Source organism: Bufo gargarizans, chromosome 4 (assembly GCF_014858855.1).
Source record: "Bufo gargarizans isolate SCDJY-AF-19 chromosome 4, ASM1485885v1, whole genome shotgun sequence".
Lineage (NCBI taxonomy): Eukaryota > Metazoa > Chordata > Amphibia > Anura > Bufonidae > Bufo > Bufo gargarizans.
This window is the reverse complement of record NC_058083.1, coordinates 213896118-213920780: the sequence shown is the minus strand read 5'-3', so window position 1 is coordinate 213920780 and position 24663 is coordinate 213896118. Positions and strand designations below refer to the sequence as shown.

General features: G+C 42.7%; 2 protein-coding genes across 3 annotated transcripts in view; one reads left to right on the top strand and one right to left on the bottom strand.

The window, feature by feature from the left end:
- Positions 1–24663, top strand: part of PSMD1 (proteasome 26S subunit, non-ATPase 1) — an 80390-nt gene that overhangs the window by 40584 nt on the left and 15143 nt on the right. For both annotated transcript variants that reach the window (XM_044289885.1, XM_044289886.1), the window contains exons 17-21: positions 17902–18016; positions 18095–18211; positions 21197–21299; positions 21631–21800; positions 23788–23880. In XM_044289885.1, coding sequence (XP_044145820.1) covers positions 17902–18016; positions 18095–18211; positions 21197–21299; positions 21631–21800; positions 23788–23880 — 598 coding nt within the window. The remainder of the gene's footprint in view (positions 1–17901; positions 18017–18094; positions 18212–21196; positions 21300–21630; positions 21801–23787; positions 23881–24663) is intronic.
- On the bottom strand, positions 1821–8838 carry HTR2B (5-hydroxytryptamine receptor 2B). The gene is made up of 4 exons (XM_044289888.1): positions 8641–8838; positions 7497–8196; positions 4861–5061; positions 1821–3459 (listed from the first exon to the last, which is right to left on the bottom strand). The coding sequence occupies exons 2-4, from the start codon at positions 7819–7821 to the stop codon at positions 2561–2563; spliced, it is 1425 nt and encodes a 474-aa protein (XP_044145823.1). The 5' UTR covers positions 7822–8196; positions 8641–8838; the 3' UTR covers positions 1821–2560.

Below are 24663 nucleotides of genomic sequence, written 5' to 3'. Positions count from 1 at the left end.
GCAAAGCAGAAAAGCCCTTTAACACGTTAAGGACCCAGGACGAGAATGCTCATTCTAAAAAGGCCGATTCTTTGTGCCCCCCCCAAATGTGTCTTCAAATGTGACACGGCAGTTTAAAATTATTCCAGTGAAATCTGCCTTCCAAAACCCATATGGCATTCTTTTCCTTCTGCGCCCTGCCTTGTGCCCGTACAACAGTTTACATCCACATATAGGGTGTTTCTGTAAACTACAGAATCGGGGTAAATAGTATTGAGTTGTGTTTGGCTGTTACCCTTGCTTTGTTACTAGAAAAAATGGATGAAAATAGAAAATCTGCCAAAAAAGTTAAATTCTGAAATGTCATCTCCATTTTCCATTACTTCTTGTGGATCATATAAAGGGTTAACAAAGTTTGTAAAATCCGTTTTGAATACCTTGAGATGTGTAGTTTCTAAAATGGGGTCATTTCTGGGTGGTTTCTATTATGTAGGCCTTACAAAGTGACTTCAGAAAAGTGGGTTTTTGAAATTTTCTGAAAAATTTCAAGATTTTCTTCTAAACTTCTAAGCCTTGTAACATCCCCCCAAAAATAAAATGGCATTCCCAAAATGATCCAAACATGAAGTAGACATATGGGGAATGTAAAGTAATAAATATTTTTGGAGTTATTACTATCTATTATAAAAGTAGAGAAGATAAGTAAAAGCGTTTTTAAGTTATTGCCACATAAAGTGTCAGATTTGCAAAGAATGGCCTGGTCCTTAGGCCTCTTTCACACAGGCGTTCCTGATTTGCTCCAGATGCTTTGCGTGTGCATTGCGGGAAACCCGTGCGAGTGCGCACGCAATTTCAGTCAGTTTTGACTGTTATTACGTTGCCGCGTTCAGTTTTTATTGCGCGGATGCAATGAGTTTTGCACGCGCGTGATAAAAAACTAATTGTGGTACTCGGTGTTCTGTAGATTTTATTATTTTCCCTTATAACATGGTTATAAGGGGAAATAATACCATTCTCAATACAGAATGCTTACTAAAATGTCGAGGACCTGCAAAAGGACCTTTTGATAACGTAATCCTTCCATCTTCATTCAGCAGGGCCTGCGCTGACGTCACCACGCTCACCATGTGGTGAGCGCGATGACGTCATCAAAGGTCCTTTTTCAGGTCCTGAAAGAAGACTATGCCAGCTGTGCGAACAAGTGAATGAGGTGAGTTAATTTTTATTTATTTTTTAACCCCTCAATCCACATTTTAGTAAGCATTCTGTATTAATGCTATTTTATCCCTTATAACCATGTTCTAAGGTAAAAAAATGCAGTGAATTTACTTGAATGGAGTCCGGGATTGCTCATCCCTATCATCTCCTAGCAACCATGCGTGAAAATTGCACCGCATCCGCACTTGCTTGCGGATGCTTGCGATTTTCACGCCGCCCCAGTCATTTCTATGGGGCCTGTGTTGCGTGAAAAATGCAGAATATAGAACATGCTGGGATTTTCACGCAACGCACAAGTGATGCGTGAAAATCACCGCTCATCTGCACAGCCCCATTAAAGTGAATGGGTCCGGATTCAGTGCGGGTGCAATGCGTTCACCTCACGCATTGCACCCGCGCGGAAAACTTGCCCGTGTAAAAGGGGCCTTAAAGTGAAAAATGGCAAGGTCCTTAAGGTGTAAAGCTTCCCATACACTTTAGATGGCTGTTGGCTGACTGCTATTTTCCCCTCATATACCCATCATACTTAGCTTGGCCAACTCTGCATTTTTGTGTCGGAAGAGAGGGGAATAAGCCACTGCCAGACACCACCAACATGAATTCCACGTAGTTTTAAAAACTTATCGGTTTATTGTCTTGTTAGCTTTCACAAACTAACAGAAATAATTACAATAATTACAATCTGAACAAGCAGTACCCAACAAAAGCGACTTTACTCCGAAAAAGAACATTTGATTTTTCATAGCCAGTGCTGTGGTCACAAGCAGTCACCTGCATGAAACATGGGCACTTTATAGACGCTTTACCCTGTATAAAGTCACACTGATTTTTATTGCAGAAGTTGTGGTTCTGTAGTTGGTTTTGCCTGACTACTGCCGTCATACTAATCCTACCATTTTTGTCACAGTGTGTATTTTGGAGACCGTATGAAAAAAAATAAAAAAATACAGCAGATTGTCCATGTCAGATGGTTTACAGGTAGTGGCTAATGTTCTGCGCTCTCACCAGACGTTTTGTGTAAAGTGATACTGGAATGTAATTGAACTCACAGCTTTCCAGAGTACTTTTATGAGAATAAGATTTCAACCAATTGCCATTTATAACTTTTGCAAGTGCTGTTCAGACGTAGATCCCAGTGTTGCCAGCTAAAAACAGTTTTGAGAGTGCTAATGTCCCTTTTTTTGGCTTTTCTCAAGGGGCTTTTTACTGTTTTCTATAAATATGACCACACAAGGCACTGTCATAATGACGCAAAAACTTCCAGTGCAGTGTGAAACCAAAGTGAGGTACGAACTCCATGGATAACATGTTCCTCCATTTTATAAATATATTACGTAAGATCAGATCAAGCATCGCGTTTGCTTTATACGTAGCTCACTTGCTCTTCAGTCTTTCCAGCTTCGTTTTCAGTGAGTAATAAGGTGTCGAGCAGGATAGCCGATGACTCAAGCTGAGAGTTCCGCAGCCTCAGCGGGCTCTGGTACATGGCTGGGTTAATCCCATTTTTCATACCATGTTTCATGATCAGCTTAGAATTTTCGGCCATTGAGTTCCGAAATGATATCCGACTGGAGCAGTTTCGAAGGATGCCCACTGGCCGCATGCCCCGAAAATTGCAGGTGATGTAGCGCCCAAAGGCCTCTCTGAAGGTTTTGTTAAATAGCGTATAGACTAATGGATTGACTCCAGATGAGACATACCCAACCCACACAAAGATTTCCATTAACATCTCGATTACTTCAGGATCACAGTCACTTGGATCGCAGAGAACTGAAGCCACATTGGTAATAAAAAAGGGGCACCACATAAAAACAAAGAGGAAAAAGACTATCCCTAAGACTTTGGAAGCCCTTTGCTCATTAGTGATGGTCTGCATTGACTTCTTCCCAACACTGGAAAGCCTTCGAATCGGCATTTCATCACTGTTTATCTGCAATGCCCGATCTCTTCTTTGGCCACCTAGCATGGCAACTTTCTCTGGAGAGGATCCAGGAGACATGTCCCTCTGGAAGACTGTTGAAACTGTAGACCAGGTGAGGCGCTGAGGAGGCTTGTTCTTGATGAGATATGCCTTTTTCCTTAGTAAATGAATGGTCAGGAAGTAAATGACCACCATAATCCCAAAGGGGACAAAAAATGCAGCCATGGAGCCGTAAATAATAAAGTCCTTGAAGAACTCTGTCCGAACCACACAGGTGTCGTTTGGGCTGAAGATGGTGCCTGGGTCTAGGACTCCTTGGATCGGTATGGGAAGAGCGATACCTGAAAGAGAATGAAGATCATTTACCCCTTATGTAAACTTCTATGAATTCTTTTCAAGCGCTGCACTGAAGATGTTTATTTCTGTAGCTATCATACTCTTCTCGGTCCATAATTCCTTGGCATTTTCTAATGTGCTAAGATTAGTGGAAACAGTAGTGTATCTTAAAACCATGCCATGGAGTTTAGCATTTTCATTACCTAAACTTTATACCTCCTTCACTTGCCCCACAGTGTGTGCAGAGTTGCGGAGGAGAGATTCCATCTTAAGCATGAGGTTTAGTTACTGGTTAGTTACATCTTTCAGAAAATTTAGATTTCCTGCTCTGCCGTACAGCTGCTGCAGACTGATTACCAAAGCTTTATCATGCAAGACCCAAGTAATCTGATCATTATGCTCTGTAAGCTATTTCAGGCTGGAATAAATTAAAGGAAAGTGTTTCTGATCCGTAGTATAGGGATAGTTTTTCAGCATGTCCCAGTTATGCCGAGCACCTCCGCAGCTGCAGGATTCAGAGGATCAGCATGTTGTCATAGCTCTTCCAACCAGCCAGGGCCGTTGCCAGTTAGTCTACTTGCTTGGGATTAGGAGCAGAGGTTGCTCGATGTCTGACATTTGTGTAACCTCTAATTTTGCATATTAGGAGGGAGCTTTTAGTGAAGTAGCCGGTAAAACATGTTCTGTGAACATAATATAATGTATTATCTAACTTTGTTCTGCTTCTCAGTTACTGGCTATTTGCTGTCACTCACAATTTAAGGAAATTTGGTGTATCTGCTATTGTCTGTATAGTAGCTTGAAAACTGGAGTCACTTCTCTTGATTAACTAATGGATAGCTTTTATATGAACTGCTGTATAAAAGAACCCTAAAATACTCAGTGCACAGACATAAAACATATATAAAAAGAAGCAAAAATCTAATAGGCGTATTTGTGTGGGAAACTTTCTGGAGGTCCCTAGAACTAGAGTTTTTGGAGAACTTTGAATACAGTACACCTCTAAGGCTAAGTTCACATGGCAAAATCAGCAGCAAAAAAATTACTAGCTGAAAACAAGTCATTTTTGGCGGCAGATTTGTAATGTGATTGAAGGTTTTAGAGGCATTTTTACAAGAGTATTTGAGTGAGGATTTCATAACTTCTATCTACTTCCAAGGAGTAACATGCCACTTCTCAAGCATTTATCAAATCCTCTGCAAAAAAACATCAACCGTTTTACACTGTGTTCTCAAAATGGAGTTTTAAACATTAAAGTCAATGAGGAAACTGGTCTTGTGAATGTGGATTTAGCAGCAGAACGTGCTCGTTTTCCACTGCTGAATAAGTGGCAGATTTTATCTATGTGAACATTCCCTAAAGGTTGGACATTGAGTTTTATTTTTTTAAGGTTTGATTTGGCTTACCTGCTGATATCAGCCATACCACTGCAATCTTAATAAGCGTTTTGGCTCTGGTGTTGAACTGACTGGCTTGGATGGGTCTCTTGATGGCAATGTAGCGATCTAAGGATATGGCACAAAGGTGTATAATAGATGCTGTGGAAAACAGGACATCCAAAAATAGCCAGATTGCACATAAGCATTTTGGCAGTGGCCAGACGGGTTCTGAAAAAGACAGAGACAGTGGTCATTGTCAGTGTTCTTCTTTTCATTCATTTGATGTAGTCAAAATAGTTAAAAATAAAATGGGTAGGACTTGTGAATGTGGCTTCTTATAGTTGATGAACTTTCAACTTTAATTTTCACATAAATGACCGTTGTGTTTAGGTGATATAATTAAATCCCGGATGTGATGATGTTCTTTTCAGATGTGTCCTTATTACCAGTGGCTAGGGAAACCGGAAACTTGTACAGTAATATGACATGCAGTATGGTAGCTTTACAATTGTCCCCATCTTTCCTATTCTCCCCAATGTGCCTAGAAATGTACCATATAAGACGTTTGGGCTTTGTTATCCTTAAGTTGCTGGGTGACAACCTACATTTGAGCTTCATTAAAGGGGTTATCCGACCTTTGGGGAAAGAAATTAAACTAGGAAATGCTATAAAATAACAAAAGAACCCCAATATGTACCTCTCTAATCATCTGCCGATCCAGGGCAGATGCCTACTTGCTCCCCAAAACTTTGTTTACATGCGGCTGCCATGTGACTGCTGCAGCCAATCAGTGGCCTCAGTGGTCACATGTTGTACTACTGGCATTATATGAAAAACCATAATGTCAGTAATATGGCACATGACCACTTAGGCCACTTTTTGTTTATACAGTTAGATGGGGAAGACAGCCAAGGCAACTGTGCTGTATTAGCAGGGGATTGGAGAAGTGAGTGTTTTTTTTTATTTTTTTTTATTACTAGTATTTGCTGCTGGGTTATGATTTTCATTTTCTCCCAAGGTCCGATAACCCCGGTGAAAGGTTACTACAGTATATCTATTTTAGTTATGGTATAGAAAGCATCTTACCAACTAAATCTTTTTGCAAGAACCATCCAGTCATATATTTGGAACAATTTCTACTAGAAGCTTGATTATTTTTTTTTAAGAATATATGAACATAGTTTGGTAATAGGTTGGATGTGGGTAGCAATATTTTTTCCCATTATTATTTAATACTGCCTAATCCGTGTGGAATAGACTTGGGTAACCTAATACTATACAATGTAATACTACACTGTTATTTGAACTTTTGGAGAATCTAAATTATTGTATTTGACAACTTTATTGACATTTGACAATATTTTGTATAAATGTTCCTCTGGGAAACATGGTTTCCTTCAAGGCTACTATACCTCTCTATTACTATTGTCATTTGGACTCCAAGGGCAGCACATTCATGAGGGGAACCGCAGGAACCTGTAATGCAGATGCATAAAATGTTTGAATTAACTTGACATTTGTGCTTTTTATAGCTGTGGGCTAATGACACTTCCATTGATTTTAAATGTGCTTTCTACAATAACAGTGTGTCGGTGATGGATTCTTCTTAATCACTGCCGCAAGTTTTCCAGTGCTTACGGTTACAAAGAACTGGGCATGCTTTGTGTAAGAACCCTCTGCTTATTTTACTAGGCTAGAATACCCGGGTCTTGATATTTTGTGTTTTTGCAGGGAGGTTCACTTTTATGTTTGTTACTTTTGGAACTAATATTTGATTTTTGCTGATTTTGAATAAAACTAGTACTTGATCACACTCGCTGGCCTTATAAGAGCACAGATTTGTTCAACTGTTTCCTCTACTTGACAAGATCATAAAGCATGTTAAGGAAAGTTAAAACACATTTTTCTCTTCCCCTTTGAAGTTGTAAAAGCAGAGTTACATTTCTCATCCTGTGTGTCATGTATGGGGACTACTTGCGGTTGTATACAGTAGCCGAGAAGCTCTATAGGAGTCCTGCTATCTGGCCATGGTGTAAACAGGCTTGGGGTTCATGTAGGTATTGGTATAAATGTTCCTAAACGTCCTTTGACAAACAGTCGAAACAAAAGGAACAGTCCTATTTCTTTTTTTTATGTAGTTTTAGTTATTATTTTTTTGTCCCTTGTACTGGAAATCTTTTGCTTCCCATTACTACTAAAACTCAACTTATTATTGTGTCCTGAATGATATTTGAAACCTAATTTTGTGAATTAATGCCTTTCTATGATCACATTTGGAATATTAGGTGGCACTTGTGTCATGCAGGCCTCTTCCAAAATATCAAGAATATAGACGTTGGGGTAAAAAGTTGCACAAAAGTTGAATGCTAGTTGTCATTGAAGCTATGTACTTCAACCTTTTTTTATTTTTTAGCATCCATCTATGCACGTTTGGGGGGGGGGGGGGGAGGAGAGACTTAATGGGATTTGAATGCAATCATATCTGAATATTTAGGTGATTTTAGTGGAGTTAATTTTACCTAAAAACACTTCAGCAAGTCCCTTTTTTCCTATTGAGAATTCTAAAAAAGTTTGAAGAACTTGCATTATGTGAACCAACATACAACAGTTACCTTGAGGCCAAAAAAACACCAACTGGATAGCACGGCTACTGAAATACTTACTGAACATAATGGTGAGGAGTGCGATTGGCATCACAAATATTCCAACCAGTAGATCGGCCACAGCCAGTGACATAAGAAAGTAGTTAGTAGCATTCTGTAGTTTCTTCTCTAGCGATATTGCCAAAATCACCAAGATGTTGCCTCCAATTGTAGGCACAATGACCATAAGGGTTAGGAGGGCAAGCCAGCACTTCGGAGGTGCTGTGTCTGTCTTGGTATCATTAGGAGTAACCGTATAGGAAAGGTTGAACTCTGGCATTTCGTGCCAGAGAACAGAGTTGTGGAGAATTCCAGGTGACCCGGGGTATGTCACTTCTTCATGCATGTCCCATTCACTTTGCTGGTTCTCTGACACAAGCCATATGATTTAGATCCATTATTGTCCTTACTTTTTAGGAGGTCTCCAGGTTTTTGGCCATGCCTATGTAAATGTCTTTTGATGCGAGTTTATTCCTGGAAGCAAGTGGGGAAAATGAGCAGTCCATAAGGGTGTCTCCCATGTGGCACAGATGGTCTAAGTCCACTTGCGTCTTCCTCTAATCACCAGCCTTCTCGGTTCTTTCTCCTACCCCACCAGGAGTGTCTTGATTTTTGTATGTGTGTGGGAGGTGTTTGCTTAACCCCTTGGATGCCAAAGGTGTTGCTTGTTGTATCCAATAATCACTGGGCATAAAACTGTCAAACCTCTTGTTGTGATGGTCTAGACAGGACAGGAACAGTATGTAACATATACATATCTCCATGAAGCGTTATCAGTATCCATGTTTTAATATCATTTAAATGCTATGGTCAGTCCTTGTAATGAGGCAGATGAGGGATTTGTTTCATTTAAACCCATCTGTTTTGACCAAGCAGTCTGTGATTTTGCTCCCCCCCCCCCCCCCCCTTCCAGAATGGGTATTATCTGCTGGTAACCTAACTCCTTGTAGAGCTTTAACTCTTAATATTGATCTCTCTACCATCCCCATGAATATGTTCTGTGCCCTAGAATATAGCGGTAATAATTTTACTGATTGGCAGTATCTTACTTTTGCCCCCAACTAGGGCAGAAACCAATTTAAGCAGCGGCAATCTCTGCTCACTCTGTATCGATTAATAAAATCAACGACAAATCCTAATGACTTATCTGCTAATTCTCACTCACCAAAAGCACTTAGGTGGAAACTTTGATGGAATGGTGCTTGGTGCTTGCTCTGTCCTTTGAGATCCTCGCTTTGCAGATGCCTTCATCAACTCGGAGTACAAATCAGATCCCTCAGACATCTGATGGCTTGACTGTTGTCCATGGATATGGTTGATCCCAGCTCTCACACCACATATCTGTGTCCCAGAAGTACATAGCTGGTCCGCAAGTATGTGATTGTAATGCATCTGCACTTCTCACTTGAAGGAGCCCGTCTCCTTAAGAGAATCTAGTGAAGGTTTAGAGCTGGAGGTCAGCCAGAAGCCAGACTCCTTCTTGATTTTCTTTTTTCCCCTCCTTTCTTTCCATTCTGTCCCTCCCACCCATCTAGCTGCACCCTTGGGGGCTTCACTGCTAGTTACTGAAGGACAGACCCCCAACACTATTTGTAAGACCAGCAGACCTTTAACACTTTGTGTACTAGAAAATAGATGACAAGGCCCAGCTTATTAGAAACACTCCTTATGACTGTGGTGCATGCATTTCTTTCTGTTCAGATGCCCCCGACCGTAGCATAAACTGTATTGGTGCAATTGGACTGTTACCTATTCACTACACGTCAGCTAACCTCAGATATACAGTGTACGCTGTGTAAGCAGTGATCGGGTTTCCCTGAGCGGAAAGGCGAGAAGGCATGTTTTGTGATTTCTGGGTCAGCACCTTTGGGCCATATGAATCTTGCTGTGTATGAGGAGCCAGAGTCTGGAGAATTTCACGTGCAGATATTGTATATACAGGACAAGGCAGCAGCGCGTATACCTCTCCAATCAAAAAGAACTTTTCTCTGTTCATAGCTACAGAGACACTTCCCACACGATTAACCCCTTGGTGACTTCCATGATCTCAGCATAACATGAAGCCTGTGCGTGCATTTTTATGTATTCCTAGATCAGGGATCAGCAACCCCCAGCTGTGGTGAAACTACGACTCCCAGCATGCACACTTGCTTGGCTGTTTTCAGAGCTCCTATAGAAGTGAATGGAGCATGCTGGGAGTTGTAGTTTTACCACATGCCGGAGTGCTGACCACGCCACTGTCCTAGAGTGTCGCTTCATTCTTAGGCCGCATGCACACTGGAAAGAATTTAATGCAGATTTTGCTGCAGACCTACAGCAGAATCAGCTCATGCAAGGGTAGGTTCACACTGAGTTTTTTGGGAGGAGGATTTGAGGTAGATTTGCCTGCAGGTTTTTCGACCAAAGCCGGAAATAGATTCGAAAGGAATCGCATACATAAAGCAAGGACTTATACTTATCTATCTGACTGGATCCACTTCTGGCTGAAAAACCAGTAGGAAAATCTGCCCCAAATCCTTCTCCAAAAGACTGTGAACCTACACGTACATGCAGATTTTGTCATGTATTTGGTCCAGATTTCTCTTTGCATCAGATGCTCATGCACGCAAACAATTATTTTTTCCATGTCCGCTTTTTTTTAAAAAATAAAAAAAATTTTCGGCGACCTGTATACAGAACCATTCATTCAGTGGGGCCGCAAAAAAACGAAAATGACTCGGTGTGCATTCTGTGTCACATGGCCGTTACACAAAAAAAAATAATAGAACATGTCCTATTATTTTTCGCATTACGGACAATAATAGGACTGTTCTACTAGGAGCCTTTCTGTTCCGCAAAATGCGGAATGCACACAGCCGATATCCGTGTTTTGCTGATCTGCAATTTGCGGACCACAAAACATCCAGTGGTCATGTGCATGATCCCTTACACAGAATGAAGTCTATGCAAAGGTTGCTAACGTCACCAAAAATTAATTTTTGTGTCCTTTATCCATGCTTCGATTTAAAGAGGGCCTGTTATGAGACCATGTTTTCACGATTGCGGGCAGAATGGTATTGTGGTCCTCTTTCCTATTACCCCAAATCTGCAGTTTGTCTAAGGGCTCGTTTAAATCACTGCTATCCTTTTACTTTCTTCTGCTCCGTTAGGGCTCATATTAGTTATGGCTGTAGATCTGTAGATCCTTTTTTGCGGGTCGGATGTGAACCTATTCTTTTCAATGGGGTCGCACATGTCCTATTCTTGTCTGTTTTGGGGACCAAGATAGGACATTTCTAGAGAAGTGTCAAAAAAATGGCATCTCATGTACTCTGCTGGGATCAGTATTTTGCGGATCCACAATTTGTAGACCGCGAAACGGATGCGGTCATGTACATGAGCCCTTATCCGGACCTGGCACATAACTGACACAAATCAATCCATTCCATTCTGGAGAACGTTTTCTTTAGGGGAGAAAAAAGGTCTTGCATGTAGGACTCTTCTCTCAGATATTTTGACAGTTTCTGTGACTGAAGCTCTGAACGGAGCCTCCAATGCAGATGTGAACATAGCCTAATTGGAACTTTCAAAGATTGCAGCAAACTCTGGTATCCATTTGGACACTGGAGCCATTCAGTCACCTCTATGTCCATATACAGTGAGGAACAGAAGTATTTGAACACCCTGCGATTTTGCAAGTTAGAAATCATGGAGGGGTCTGAAATTCACATTGTAGGTACATTCCCACTCACAGAACTTTTTTTTAAAAAATCTGGAAATTACACTGTATAATTTTTAAAGAATTTGTCTTGCGCTGCTGAACATAAGTATTTGAACACCTGAGAAAATCAGTGTTAATATTTGGTACAGAAGCCTTTGTTTGCAATTACAGAGGTCAAACGTTTCCTCTAGTTCTTGACCAGGTTTTGCACACACTGCAACAGGGATTTTGGCCCACTCCTCCACACAGATCTCCTCTAGATCTGTCAGGTTTCGGGGCTGTCGCTGAGCAACAGAGTTTCAGCTCCCTCCAGAGATGTTCTATTGGATTTAGGTCTGGAGACTGGCTAGGCCACTCCAGAACCTTGATATGCTTCTTACGTAGTCACTCCTTGGTTATCCTCGCCGTGTGCTTCGGGTTGTTGTCATGTTGGAAGACCCAGCTTCAATGCTTTCACTGAGGGAAGGAGGTTGTTGCTCAAAATCTCACAATAAATGGCCCCAGTTGTCCTGTCCCCTTCACAGAAAAGCACCCCCAAAGCATGATGTTACCACCCCATGCTTCACAGTAGGGATGGTGTTCTTGGGATGCAACTCATCCTTTTTCCTCCAAACACGACGAGTGAAGTTTAGACCAAAAAGTTCTACTTTGGTCTCATCTGACTACATGACTTTCTTCCATGCCTCCTCTGGATCATCCAGATGGTCATTGGCAAACTTCAGATGGGCCTGGACATGTGATGACTTGAGCAGGGGAACCTTCCATTCAATACATGATTTAAAACCATTACAGCGTAGTGTTCTACCGACAGTGACCTTTGACCTTTGAAACTGTGGTCCCAGCTCTCTTCATTTCATTGACCAGCTCCTCCCTTGTAGTTCTGGGCTGATTCCTCACCTTTCTTCTTATCAGTAATACTATACGAGGGGAGATCTTACACGGAGCCCCAGTTCGAGGGAGACTGACAGTCGTCTTTAGCCTCTTCAATTTTCTAACAATTGCTCCAACAGTTGATCTATTTTCACCAAGCTTCTTAGCAATTGCCCCATAGCCCTTTTCCAGCCTTGTGGAGGTCCACAATTTTGTCTCTTTGGTCTTGCCCATGGTGTGGTAGTAGGTGTATGACTGACTGTGGGGTGGACAGGGGTCTTTAAAGAGCTCAGACAGGCGCTACCAAGTTAGATTAATAAGTGGGGTAGAGGTGGACTTTTTAAAGGCACAGTAGCAGGTCTTTGAGAGACAGAATTATTGCTGTTTCTCAGGTGTTCAAATACTTATGTTCAGCAGTGCAAGACAAATAAATTCTTTAAAAATCATACACTGTGATTTCCTGATTTTTTGTTTATATATTTTTTATTCTGTCTTTGAGTGGGAATCCACCTATTCACTTCAATGGGGCTGCAAAAGATGCGGACAGCACTCCGTGTGCTGTCCGCATCCGTTGCACCCTTCCGTGGCCCCACAAAAAAATAAAATAACTTGTCCTATTCTTGGCCGCGCTTTGCGGACAAGAATAGGCAGTTATATTAAAGGCTGTCTGTGCCGTTCCGCAAATTGCGGAACGTGCATGGACGCCATCCGTGTTTTGCGGATCTGCGGACAACAAAACACACGACGGTCGTGTGCATTTAGCCTAAAGCTGACTGTCTGCAGTTAAAGCACATCTTGTTTGTTTCATTTCAAATCCATTGTGGTGGTGTATAGAGCCAAAAATGTTAGAATTGTGTCAACGTCCCAATATTTATGGACCTGACTGTATGCTGTCCATGGAGAACGAGGCCTTACCCAAGCACGGCACGCAGTAGAGACAGAGCGTCTGCTTCCCTGTGGCACGTTGGCCCCCTGATTCTAGTCTGTGTGCTGAGCATTGTGCTCCATATATTTTACTATGCCATAAGTGGCTCCCCGCTCACTTTTCTCCCCCGCTGAGCACTGTCATCTTTCTGGCTGACACTGTATATTTGTCCTGTACAGTTGTGAACACAAACACAATCAGCATCTTAATAATGTATTACTTTCTAGCCGTCTATCAGACTTTGGGTGGTAACGAGAGGGGTGTAACCTCCGCAGGAATCCAGGGGAATTAGTGAGTGTTAGGAAGTGTTGAAATGTTTCTTCAGAGACTCAACGTGCAGTTTGTTAGAGAAGTCAGCCCGGTGTTCTTCAGAAGAAGTGTATGGAGACTGTTTATTCACAGTGTGCCAACATGTTAGCATGATGGACGCTCGTACATTTTGCCCTTTTAATTTCTGAACAAGAAACCATGTCGGGGGAGGGGGGGGGGGGGGGGAGAGAGAGGAGTCATTTACTGCATGTTGCAAAAGGTGTTTCTCCTGCAGTAAAACTGCTACAATTATTTGAAGGCCTTCTTTTTCTTTTTTGTAAAACCCCACTTTGGAAAGCGAGGTGACCACTACTGTGGAGCCATTATAATTTTACAGGGACCGTCGCCCTGTTTTCCTGTGTCCTAATGAATGTGTGTAGTTAGCGCATGTGTAACAGATTTTCTAGAAACTTATGTGGCTTATGAAGGAGGACAGTTTTCAAAAACTTACCAGGACAAGGGACCTGCATTTGTTGAGGATTTTGTGATTTGCTCTTGAATATGTAGAAGACACGAGGCAGCAGAATGGCGCAGTATTTAGTGTCCTACACTGGCGATGGGTAAAAATGTGAGGAAGGAAAATTGGGGTGTGAGCCTCACTGGACTGATGCAGTTACAATCCTCGGACAACTATGAGAAATATGTTGGCGCCATATAAATAGGGCTAGACAAGTTCCAGGACTAACATGCCAAGATATTTGCAATGGCCACCCCATTTTTTTTATCATAGTTTTAGTTTGGTGCCTACAAGGGCTTATAACCAGACCCCCTAAACTATTTACTCACTCTTGGAGGGGTCACAAATGTATGCACACACTGTAACTCTGTGCGTTGTATAAGTTGCTTTTATGGCATTTTCACTTGCCATTTAACATAATTGGCCACTGGAATTTCCCTCCATTTGTATGGACCTAGGCTGTTGGCTAGGAAGCAATGAAGATTATAATGTGGGTACTAATTGAATAATTAGGTGGGCTAATAATCTCCTTGTAGTACGTCTCCCTTTTGGGTGCTGTACACGTTTTTAATCTGTTTTTGAAGCCAAAATCAGGTGTGGATCATAAGAGGAGAGAAAGTATTAAAGGGGGGGGGGGGGGGGGGTTCTGTCAGCTTCAAAACCAAACTAGAGTAAGCATTAAATAGATGCTGAATCGGAATAAATAATTATCTTCATACTTAACTTGCATTTTGACGCTGTGCTCCCACAAACCAGCAGCAAAATGCATCGACAGGACTCCTGAGCTCTCACCCATAATGGAGAGGACTCGAAGAAGAGTCCTCTCAATGCATTTCCCTGCTGGTTTGTTGGCGCTCAGCGTCAGAACGTAAGTATGTAGATAAAAATGACATAATTGGACTCGGCACAACTTGCACTATACACTGCTTACTCTTGTTTGGAGCTGACAGATTCCCTGCCTTAAATTTATTCCTGCATCAATAAACCTGAACATGTGGCAGCACCCTTTGTGTCTTGTACGTAGCTGGAGGACTATATCAGTAGATCAGCTCGTTATTTGGAGCGATTGCTATATATGGGCTTTGGATGCAGCAGGAGCTTTCATTTACTACGTACTTGTAACCTTTGACACTCATACCATTGAGATTGAGAAAGGATATAGCTTCTCTATAGGGATTTACGGTTTCTCCTGCATGGATGCTGTAGTGCACTTGAGCCAGTCTACCTCCGCTGTCTCTTACTAAGCCTCTCCTGCTGGCAGGATGTAGTAATACACCACCGCCATCTTGTCAGCTGAAACCAGAGAACACATTCATATCTCCATAAGGCCCCCTGCACACGAACGTGTGCACCCCGTTGCCGTATTGCAGACCGCATTTGCGGATCCGCAATACACGGGTGCCGTTCCTTGGGCATTCCGCATCACGGATGCGGACCCATTCACTTGAATTTGGTCTGGGCGGTTTGGTCTGTCAGTCCCAACCCATATCTATCAAGTATTAAGTCCGCTTTATTATTCATTATTCAGTCCCTGATTGTCGTGTAGAGCCATATACGTGCTGGTCAGAGTGAACTAAGATATGACATTATTTTGTAACTGTAAGTAGCATAGTAGATGGCAGTATTCATTACAGAGACAAATGGTATCACATGGTATACGTTTCTGATAATGGGAGTCAATAGCTGGCATTTGCCACTGTGTTCCACAGTTATGTATGTTAGAGGTATATGATGCAGAGTATGAAAGGAACGGTTTTAACGGCATCAACCAATACCCGGTGCATTACATGACCCGACCGTCATCAGGGTTTGGTACCATGAGAGATATATGATGGGCACAGTGTGAGCAATGCAATCGAGGAAAATTCCCTGTGGGGCACGGGCAGCCCATGATGTAAGTACAGTTACATAGAGAAGGTTGCAAATATTTCTACACCTCTGATGAGCTCCGTTGTCGGATGTTGTGTAAAAAGAGCATTGCATGAAATAACATTGTCCTTGTGGGGTCATCCCCATGTCTATCTCTGATCCATCGTATGAATCAGACTTGGTCATTGATGATAGGTGGGATGTTAATATTAAAGATATGCAGAAAATGGCTTGACTGTCACCGGGCTGCATGGTTTGCATTCTTACACAATGCTGCTGTGGTAAGCAGCTGGATATTTCATTTTTGCCTAGCAAACCACCCCCTCATTGTAGCGTCCGGAGGGTCCACTTCCTTCTATGTTATGTGTAGTCAGGAACTGCGTGAAATCAAATTTTCTGCAGTACAGTATATACATACTTGTGTCGCAATGAGATTTGCATTCTTCCTAATGGATCCTGTTTTTTTTGGGGGTTTTTTTGTTTTTGTTTCTCTTTGACCTTTTTTTATATTTCAGCAGACTCTATATAGATAGTGATTTTATAATATTTTTATTTTTTTGTATTTTATTACTTATTGGCATTCCTTTAGCTCTATATTGCTGAATTCTCCAACTGTCTAAATGCAATATAATCTGTTTTTTTTTTTATAGTCCTACCGATCATTTATTTTTGATTACAGAATGATCTGTATGTTAAAGGGGTTATCCCATGAATAATAAAAAAAAATATGAAAATCACACATCATCTAGTACAGTGGTGGCAAACCTATGGCACAGGTTCTAGGGGAGTCACTCAGAGCCCGCTCTGTGGGCACCCGCACCCTGGAAAAAGTCTATGGCATACCAATATGCCGTATACTTTTCCTGCCATTCATCAGCACAGGACGCACTATGAACGTAGGCAGACTATTATAGCTAAATGATAAAGTACATGGAAGATGCTATATTGGACTGTAGTATTCGGGGTAAATTGCTGTGAGGGCACTTTGCGATAAATAAGTGGGTTTTGGGTTACAGTTTGGGCAGTCACTCTTTTTAAAAAGGTTCGCCATCACTGATCTAGTACCCTCTTTTTAATAACCTAGACCCAGCCCTGTACCTCACATGGGTCCAGAGATCTTCCCATTTATTTCGCTGCTAGATTTATATCAAGGGTAGTGTCTTTTCTGCTGCAGCTTAGGGGGCGTGTCCATTCTCTCCCTATCACAGGCTCAGGAGGCAGTGGAAGGATCAAACTGAGCATGTGCGGCCATGTCAGTGAGCAGGACAAAGAAATAACAAAACAGAACAAAGAGACGGTGGTGCAATACTGGTACATTTTATTAAATGACTCAGTGGTTATACACAATTTTTAATTACATGCAATTACAAATGTAATTGGAGAGATGCACTTCCACCAGAGCTTAGTAAATTGATATAACAGGTTGTGCCATTATGGAGAGGGAACCTATGCTAAGTAGTGGCCTCGCTAAATCATGATATGCACAGTATACAAGAGACTTGTTTCAGGAAAGAAATAAGTGAACCCCTATGCGGCTGGGCAGAACCCATTCTATCGTCAACTGGACTAAACCCCAGTGTAACTGCTGGTACGACACTTAAAGGGAATCTGTCATCACTAAAGCCATCTGCCTCACTAGATTTGCGCATGTCCCCAGATTCTGATGCTGTTTGTCGCTTTTCAATACGTGCCCCCAATTACAGAAATTACTGTTTTTATATTGAGCAAAATTAGCCTCTTGGTGCAGTGTGGTCTTTGAGCTTGCACCTCATTGCACCCTGAGGCTGTGGTCAGTTTTTCTTTGACTACTGCGCCCCCACCTCTTTGACCGGGCAAAACAGACTGTTCCCACGCTTGGCCCTGAAGTCTGACGGCAGTGCGTTCAGCGCACACACAGTACATGGCTGGAGATCGCTGGGGCAGATGTCCTGGTTGCACCAAAATGCTGGTTTTGCATTACATAAAAACACTTATTTCTCTGAATTGGGGACACGTATTGAGAAGTGACAAACGGCATTAGAAACTGATGACAAGGCAGATGGCTTTAGTTATAGGGGTTATCCGCCTTTTTGGCCCTACAGAAGCAGTAGGAAGGCTGGTGCGCTACTGAGAGCACCACTGCGTTCTCAAACAGCTGATCGGCGGGGTTAGAGGATAGATCATCAGTCAGAAAAAGGTGGATAACCCCTTTATAGGGAATCTGCCATCGCTTACCTGTACGTAGGAAACTCCTTTAATTAAATTATATCTTTGTGAGACCTAAGATTCTTTATATCTCTTCTTTCTCCTCCTGCAGAACACCGGAGCAATGCCCAAGTGTAGTGTCCCTCCTGTCGGAGAGCTACAATCCTCACGTGCGGTATGGAGCTGCCATGGCGCTTGGTATCTGCTGTTCTGGCACTGGAAACAAGGTGAGAGAAAATTCCTCTCTAGCTTGTATGTGACCCATCTGTACGTGTTATGACCTAAAGTCCATGTGTCTATTACAGGAAGCCATTAACCTCCTGGAACCCATGACCAATGACCCCGTGAATTATGTGCGTCAAGGTGCACTCATCTCCTCTGCCCTCATCATGATCCAGCAGACAGAGGTCACTTGTCCAAAAGTGAGTGAAGGTTTTCCTACCCTCAATAGAGTTGCTAGCACTTAGAATGTAAAGAGAATTGTAAGACTATCCAATCACTACACACATCTTGCGCAATTCACACCAAGCATATCCCCTGTCCGCCATGATTTTAAACTTGGTGTAAAGCAAAACGAGCTGAACAGTCAGACCACTTTGGACTCTTCGCCTCCTCCTGCTTTGTAACCTGAGACCCCTGTTCTACCTGACTGAATATGCATATCATGTAAGTATATAGCATTCCCTTTTCACTTGCCTTTGAAGAAGATTTTACAGTTTAACTATAGACCTACGGTAATCTAAATACATATTCTTCAGAGCTGCGGTATCTCGGCATTCCTTTCCGCCACAGTTTCTGCAGAGATATCACTGAGGTGCCTTAAATTCTGGGAAATGTAGTCCTTTTAACACCAGTAACCTCACGGCAGACTGTCACATTACATTATATAAAGAGCCCCCCCTAACCTGAAAAGTGGCTGTACACATAAGATAACGATAGATCTGTCGTCCATTGAATTGCGTCAACGAATGATCCCACCATATATCGGGCTAAACTGGTGACCAAAAAAACAAGAAACTCCCTGGTGCCTGAGCAGAATGGTAAATGGTTGGCTGAATTCAGGGGATCATGCCACACACATGGCGTTTCGGGCCTCCGCGGCTGATACTTTCCAACCTGGCGATCATTTTATTCAGAGGTATTCTCAAAGGTTGATTTTTAAAGGGCATCTGTGACCAGCGACCTCCCTATCCTGCTGTATGCATAGACACAGAGCTGTGGCTCGGAGTTATACTTATTCTTAATATGCAAATTAAGCCTTTGGTGCAACAAAGGTGTCACCTTTGTCCTTGTTGCACCCAAGCTCCACTCATTTCTGTGGCCAGTCCCTCCCTTGCTGCTTTACCACTGCCTGGCCCTGTCAATCAGAGCTGCGAAGGATAGGCTGACCACAGAAATGAGTGGAGATTGGATGCCAATGGTGACATGCTCATTGCACCAAAGGGCTTATTTGCAAACTACTCAGGAACGCAGCCTGAGATCAACAAAACAAAAAGCTGTTAATCGGGGGAACCACAGCTATGCTACTATGCAAACAGAGGGACAGAGAGATTGCTGGTGACAGATTCCCTTTAATTAGTTGTTAGCCAAAGTCGTCTCTTTCATCTTGTGTATGGGCATCTAAAAGGGGTTGTGCATGTGCTTGCACTTGCGTCGTGTGACCATTTGACATGACACAAGGAGAGCAGGTCATCGCTGCTGCGGTGTCAATATGGAAGTTTACATTCTGGGAGCAAATGACTTGATCAATTTTTTTCCCATCAATTATACACTGCTCGTTTCCATAGTTACGACCACCCTACAATCCAGCAGAAGTGGCCACGCTTGCACACTATAGGAAAAAGTGTTGGCTTCTCTGGTGGCCAGGAATGTTAGTGCGCATAGGCCGGTGCTTTTTCCTATATTGTGCAAGCACGGCCACCACTGATGGATTTGCAGGGTGGTCTGTAACCATGGAAACAATCGGTGTATAATGTAATGGAAAAATGAGTCTAGCCAGTAAAGGAGGCAATATGGACAATCACAATACATTAGTAAGTGGCTTGTATTAACTTTCTCTACATGATAATTGGCATTTGCTAAAGTGAGACAACCTCTGCAATGCTAGGGTTACTCTGTGAATTTTATTGGCGATGGTGATTTTTTAATTTTTATCATTGAGTTACAGGTTCAGTCCAGAGAAATACACTAGGTTGTATACAATCTTGTGCACTGCAGCTTTCACTCCCTAGCTCTACAAAAAGTCATAGCATAACTCTGGGCTAAGACATGGGTATGTCCAGAAACGTGATGACTGTAGTAGAAACCCTCAAAACTGTCAATGCAAGGGACCTGTGTTACAGCCAGGATTACAACGAAGAGCTGCAAATATTGAAATGTAATTTCACGGTTAATGAATTCAGGTAGAATAGCAGAAGATGAACGAAAACTAGCATTCCTCTACACACACGTCTCCATTTTAGTGATGTCCACAAGCATTGCAAGGCAGTGCTAGTAAAGTATCCAAATGAAGCTAGTAGGTCTCGATGAGCCGTATCAGATGAAGTAGATGGTCTGCATCGTGTGGCTCCGCGCAGCACAAGCACTGAACCCTCTTATTTTCCTCCTCTATAAATATTACATCAGTCCTAGCTCCCCATGTTCTGCCCTGCGCACAGATTGTCTCCCCGCTTTAGTATGCAGCTCTCTCCAGAGTGTTCCGTCTGGGAGAACTCCGCACTGAATTAAAATAAACAGTCTATAAAGGAGATAATAAGGTCTGTGTGTCTACAGTTGGATCCAGGCACTGAGCAGAACCTCAATAGTGACTCAAACCTCCCGCTTCCAAGCTCGTCCTGGAAACGCCTCCGCCTCCAAATACATGGGCAACTAGCACAAGGCAAAAATTTGTCACTAAAGACTGTTGGTTTGGCTTATCCAAAACCGCTGATTGCCCTGCAATTGGTGTATTAATGTCTATCTTTTTTTTATTGATGGATTTTTGGGCTGTGAGCTTTTCTCCAGCAGTTCAGGGGTTAGCCCAGAAGACGTTGGACAACACGTCTACTTGTCAGTGTGCTGTTACAAGCTGTATGCATGACGATGCCCATGTCCGGTGTTCTGAACATCGCCCTTCCAACAGGCGCCGGCGGAGCATTACGTCTGCGGTGCATCTGCCTCATTGTAGTCCTGCTTCCTCAAGATGTGATTATGGTTCAGAATGTATTAGTGCTGTGGGCGCTGCCTGTCACTTTTTTCCCTAAGGGCCCCACCACTAGGTTCCTAACGCCAAAGACTAGTATGTAGCCTAGATGTACTAAAATGTCAGCGTCTGGTTGTAATGTGCACGCTTGTTCCTGAAACCGTGGCATATTGATATGACTTTTTTTTATTTTTCAACCTGTTAACCACCCCATCCTATTTTTCAGGTCAATCAGTTCCGGCAACTGTATTCCAAGGTGATCAATGACAAGCATGATGATGTGATGGCAAAGTTTGGCGCCATACTGGCACAGGGAATCCTTGATGCAGGTATGTTGTAACCTAGATACAGTGCGACTCCTTGTCGTCGGACAGAAATGCCTGTGGTACCCAAGGGGTTATCTTTGTTGGAAGAATGTCACTGTATAAATTGCTCTTCTCTAGGAGTCAGCAGATAATGGCTTTATAATGACGTTAGATGACTGCACCTGGCCTCATGGCGGTAATGACCCTGCCTGCTGCCCTCTTCACCCCACGCTGACGGGGAAAAAATCTTGGCTTTAGACCTTATTTTAACCACTTGACTGCCACTCGGCTAGCATCGCAATGCCTATTTATCAAGAACCGTTTTGAAGCTAATTCTCTCATTTCTTCTGTGCAGGCGGACACAATGTGACCATCTCTCTGCAGTCACGCACCGGTCACACTCACATGCCTTCCGTGGTCGGAGTGTTAGTTTTCACTCAGTTCTGGTTCTGGTTCCCACTGTCGCATTTCTTATCTTTATCTTTTACTCCGACCTGTGTGATTGGTCTTAATAAGGATCTGAAGGTGAGTGTGAACACACTAGGTCTGGGCGTTCTGCAAGGTTTCCTTTAGCAGGGCTCTGAATGGGTTACAATAGTTGTAGCATCACCCCCATAACTTAAAAGAAAAATGCATAATCCTCTTACAGACCTTATGATGCAGGATCACTCGCCGCTCATTAGTGGCTCATAGTAATGACGGACAGGACTGTTAATGAGATTCATTAACTCTTCCTTACACCAGAGCGCTTGTACAACAGTGTCTCCTTCCTCTTCATCTATTGATCCCTTTTAGAATGATCTAGAAATGAATGAAGGGGTTAAAACTGTGAATATAGTTTGCTCCTTTGGCTGGTATTGGCAGATCCCTGCTGCCTTAAAGGGGTTGTGCCAAGATGGAAATGGATCACCTATCCTGGCCTCAGCAGTCAGACTCCCATCGACTAGATACTGTCTGTGGACAGTGGATATGTTTCCATCATGGCACAACCCCTTTAAAACAAATCTTTAAGATGTTGAAGCCACTGAAACATTTTTAAAGGGAGTCCATCACCAGTTTTTTGCTTCCCTCCCCTCCAATTGATTGACAGGGCTTGGTGGGGTGACATTGCTGATACCTTGCCCTGTGAGTCATGAAGGGGGGGGGCGGGGGGGTTCTGTCTAGTGCTGCAAAGTGGCTTGGGGGTGCCCTCTATGCACTTAAAGGTGTTCTGCAGTTTGTTTAAACTGATGGTCTATCCTCTGGATTCCCCCGCCGATCAGCTGTTTGAGAAGGCAGCGGTGCTCCAGGAGTGCCGCGGTCTTCTCACTATTTACCGCAGGCCCAGTGACGTCACTGGCCTGGGCGCGGCTAAGCTCTGTTCACTTGAATGGAGCTTAGCCGCGCACAGGCCAGTTGATACTAGTCGTGATGTCACTGGGCCTGCGGTAAACAGTGAGAAGGCCGCGGCGCTGCTGGAGCGTTGCTGCCTTCTCAAACAGCTGATCGTCGGGGTCCCAGGTGTCGGGCCCCCGACGATCAGATGTTGATGATCTATCCAGAGGATAGATCATCAGTTTAAAGAAACTGCAGAACCCCTTTAAGCCCTCATAAGCATAATAAGTAAAACAGTGATTTCTTAGAAATGGCGCAATGGATCTGGTACAGAAAGGTATGCATATAGTCAACAAGGTGAGCTCTACCAGGCATTTTTCCTGGTTCAATAGGATTGATCCTGCTGATAGATGCTCTTTAAGAGTGCAGGTCTCCTATAGCGGCCTAATGTCCTACCCATGCTCCATGCACATTAGAAGATGGATCCCAGTATTTCTGCCCTCTTTCTTTTTAGATGTAGTCTTATGAATGATGAACTGCACTAGAAATGAGCAAAATGCAGTTTCCCCAGGTTGTTGTTTTATTGGTTCATAGAATTCATATAACGAATAGATTGGCCAAAGAATAGGTGAAACTTGAAATGTGAAAAAACAAGTGTTCACCACTACCTGCCACCATTTATCAGTATGCCAGGGTTAGATGAAGGTCTGCAGTTTAGATTTCGGTTCACATTTTTTTATGTTCATACTCAAGTTTCAACACATGGGGGGGGGTTTGAAGTCAGTTTTGCTTGTCTGCATTGGCTTACACACATGCCAAATTTAACAAATATCTCATAATTTGATAATTTTGTCTTATCCTTAAACCTTACACTTTTGTCTAGAAAAGCCAATCCAGTTTTCCTACTCCCCCCTCCTGGAGTGAAATTGTGACTTAAAAAAATAAAATAAAAAATGCTCAATGATAAAACTGGAGTGAAACTCATTTACATGGCTAACTACACCTTACTTTTCCACCCAAATTACAAAACTGGAGTTTTGCGAGTGCAAAACGTCACAAGATCCCTATTTTGCAACTCTAAGAAGCCAGAATTCTGGAGCGAAGGAATGATAAACCAGGACCATTGTATATCGTGGCAAACAGTTTCCAGAGATTTTTGTTGTGCACTTGTTAATGTTGATCTATATTTTATTTTCAGATGCCAAAAGTTCAGTATCGATCAAATTGCAAACCTTCAACATTTGCCTACCCCGCCCCACTAGAAGTGCCCAAGGAGAAGGAAAAAGAGAAGGTAAGAATTGTACAAAATAGCTAAAAAAGGTGGAAAGTCATTGAAAGCTTTTTCAAAGATCTGTTTAATGTAAAACATACAAGTACACTCAAAATTCAAATTGCTACACCAAGAAGAAAAAGTCATGGAATTATGGAGATCACAGGATCGGTGAACATGTTAATGGTATGCAATTAATAAAATAGAAACAAAATATTAAAAACATCTAGAATTATTTAGTATCAAATATATCATGCGCAGACATATACTCTGCATCAATGAGGTTATTAATGGTTGTCTGAGGAATGTTCTGCCGCACTGAATGTATTCGGGCCTTCAGGTCATTGAGATCCGCTGATGGCAGCTCCCTTTGCAATTGCCCACCAATGACATCCCAAATGTGTTTGATGGGAGACCAGTCCGGAGAGGCTGAAGGCCGTGGTAGCATGTTTAGGCCATGCTTCTAGGACACTTTGGAGAAATTGCTGTACCATTGGTTCCACAACCAAATCAAAGTAACACTGAGCTCATCGTTTACCTGAAATGAAGACTAGAGGGGTCAGGGCTACCTTACATTATTCCACCCCGTACCATAAATCCAGGAGGAGGACCTGTGTGGCGTTAACCTTGTTGAAGGCCTCTTCAAGGCATTGCCCACGTGGTCTCGGACCACTCTCCAGTTATCATTGTGTCTGAGACAAATGCAGGAGGATAAACCTCCACTCCAGCCTCCATTGCCGTCTTACTGTCTACCATGATAGCCTTTGAGAGTAGTGGCGTGAGGTATGTGGAACACCTATAGCT

What these genes read in the sequence shown, in the direction of transcription:
- HTR2B (XM_044289888.1), bottom strand. Translation starts at nt 7,821, where the DNA reads ATGCATGAAGAAGTGACATACCCCGGGTCACCTGGAATTCTCCACAAC. An exon ending in ACTCCTCACCATTATGTTCA is followed by an intron (nt 5,062 to 7,496) that starts GTAAGTATTTCA and finishes TGTCTTTTTCAG; the next exon opens with AACCCGTCTGGCCACTGCCA. An exon ending in GGTATGGCTGATATCAGCAG is followed by an intron (nt 3,460 to 4,860) that starts GTAAGCCAAATC and finishes ATTCTCTTTCAG; the next exon opens with GTATCGCTCTTCCCATACCG.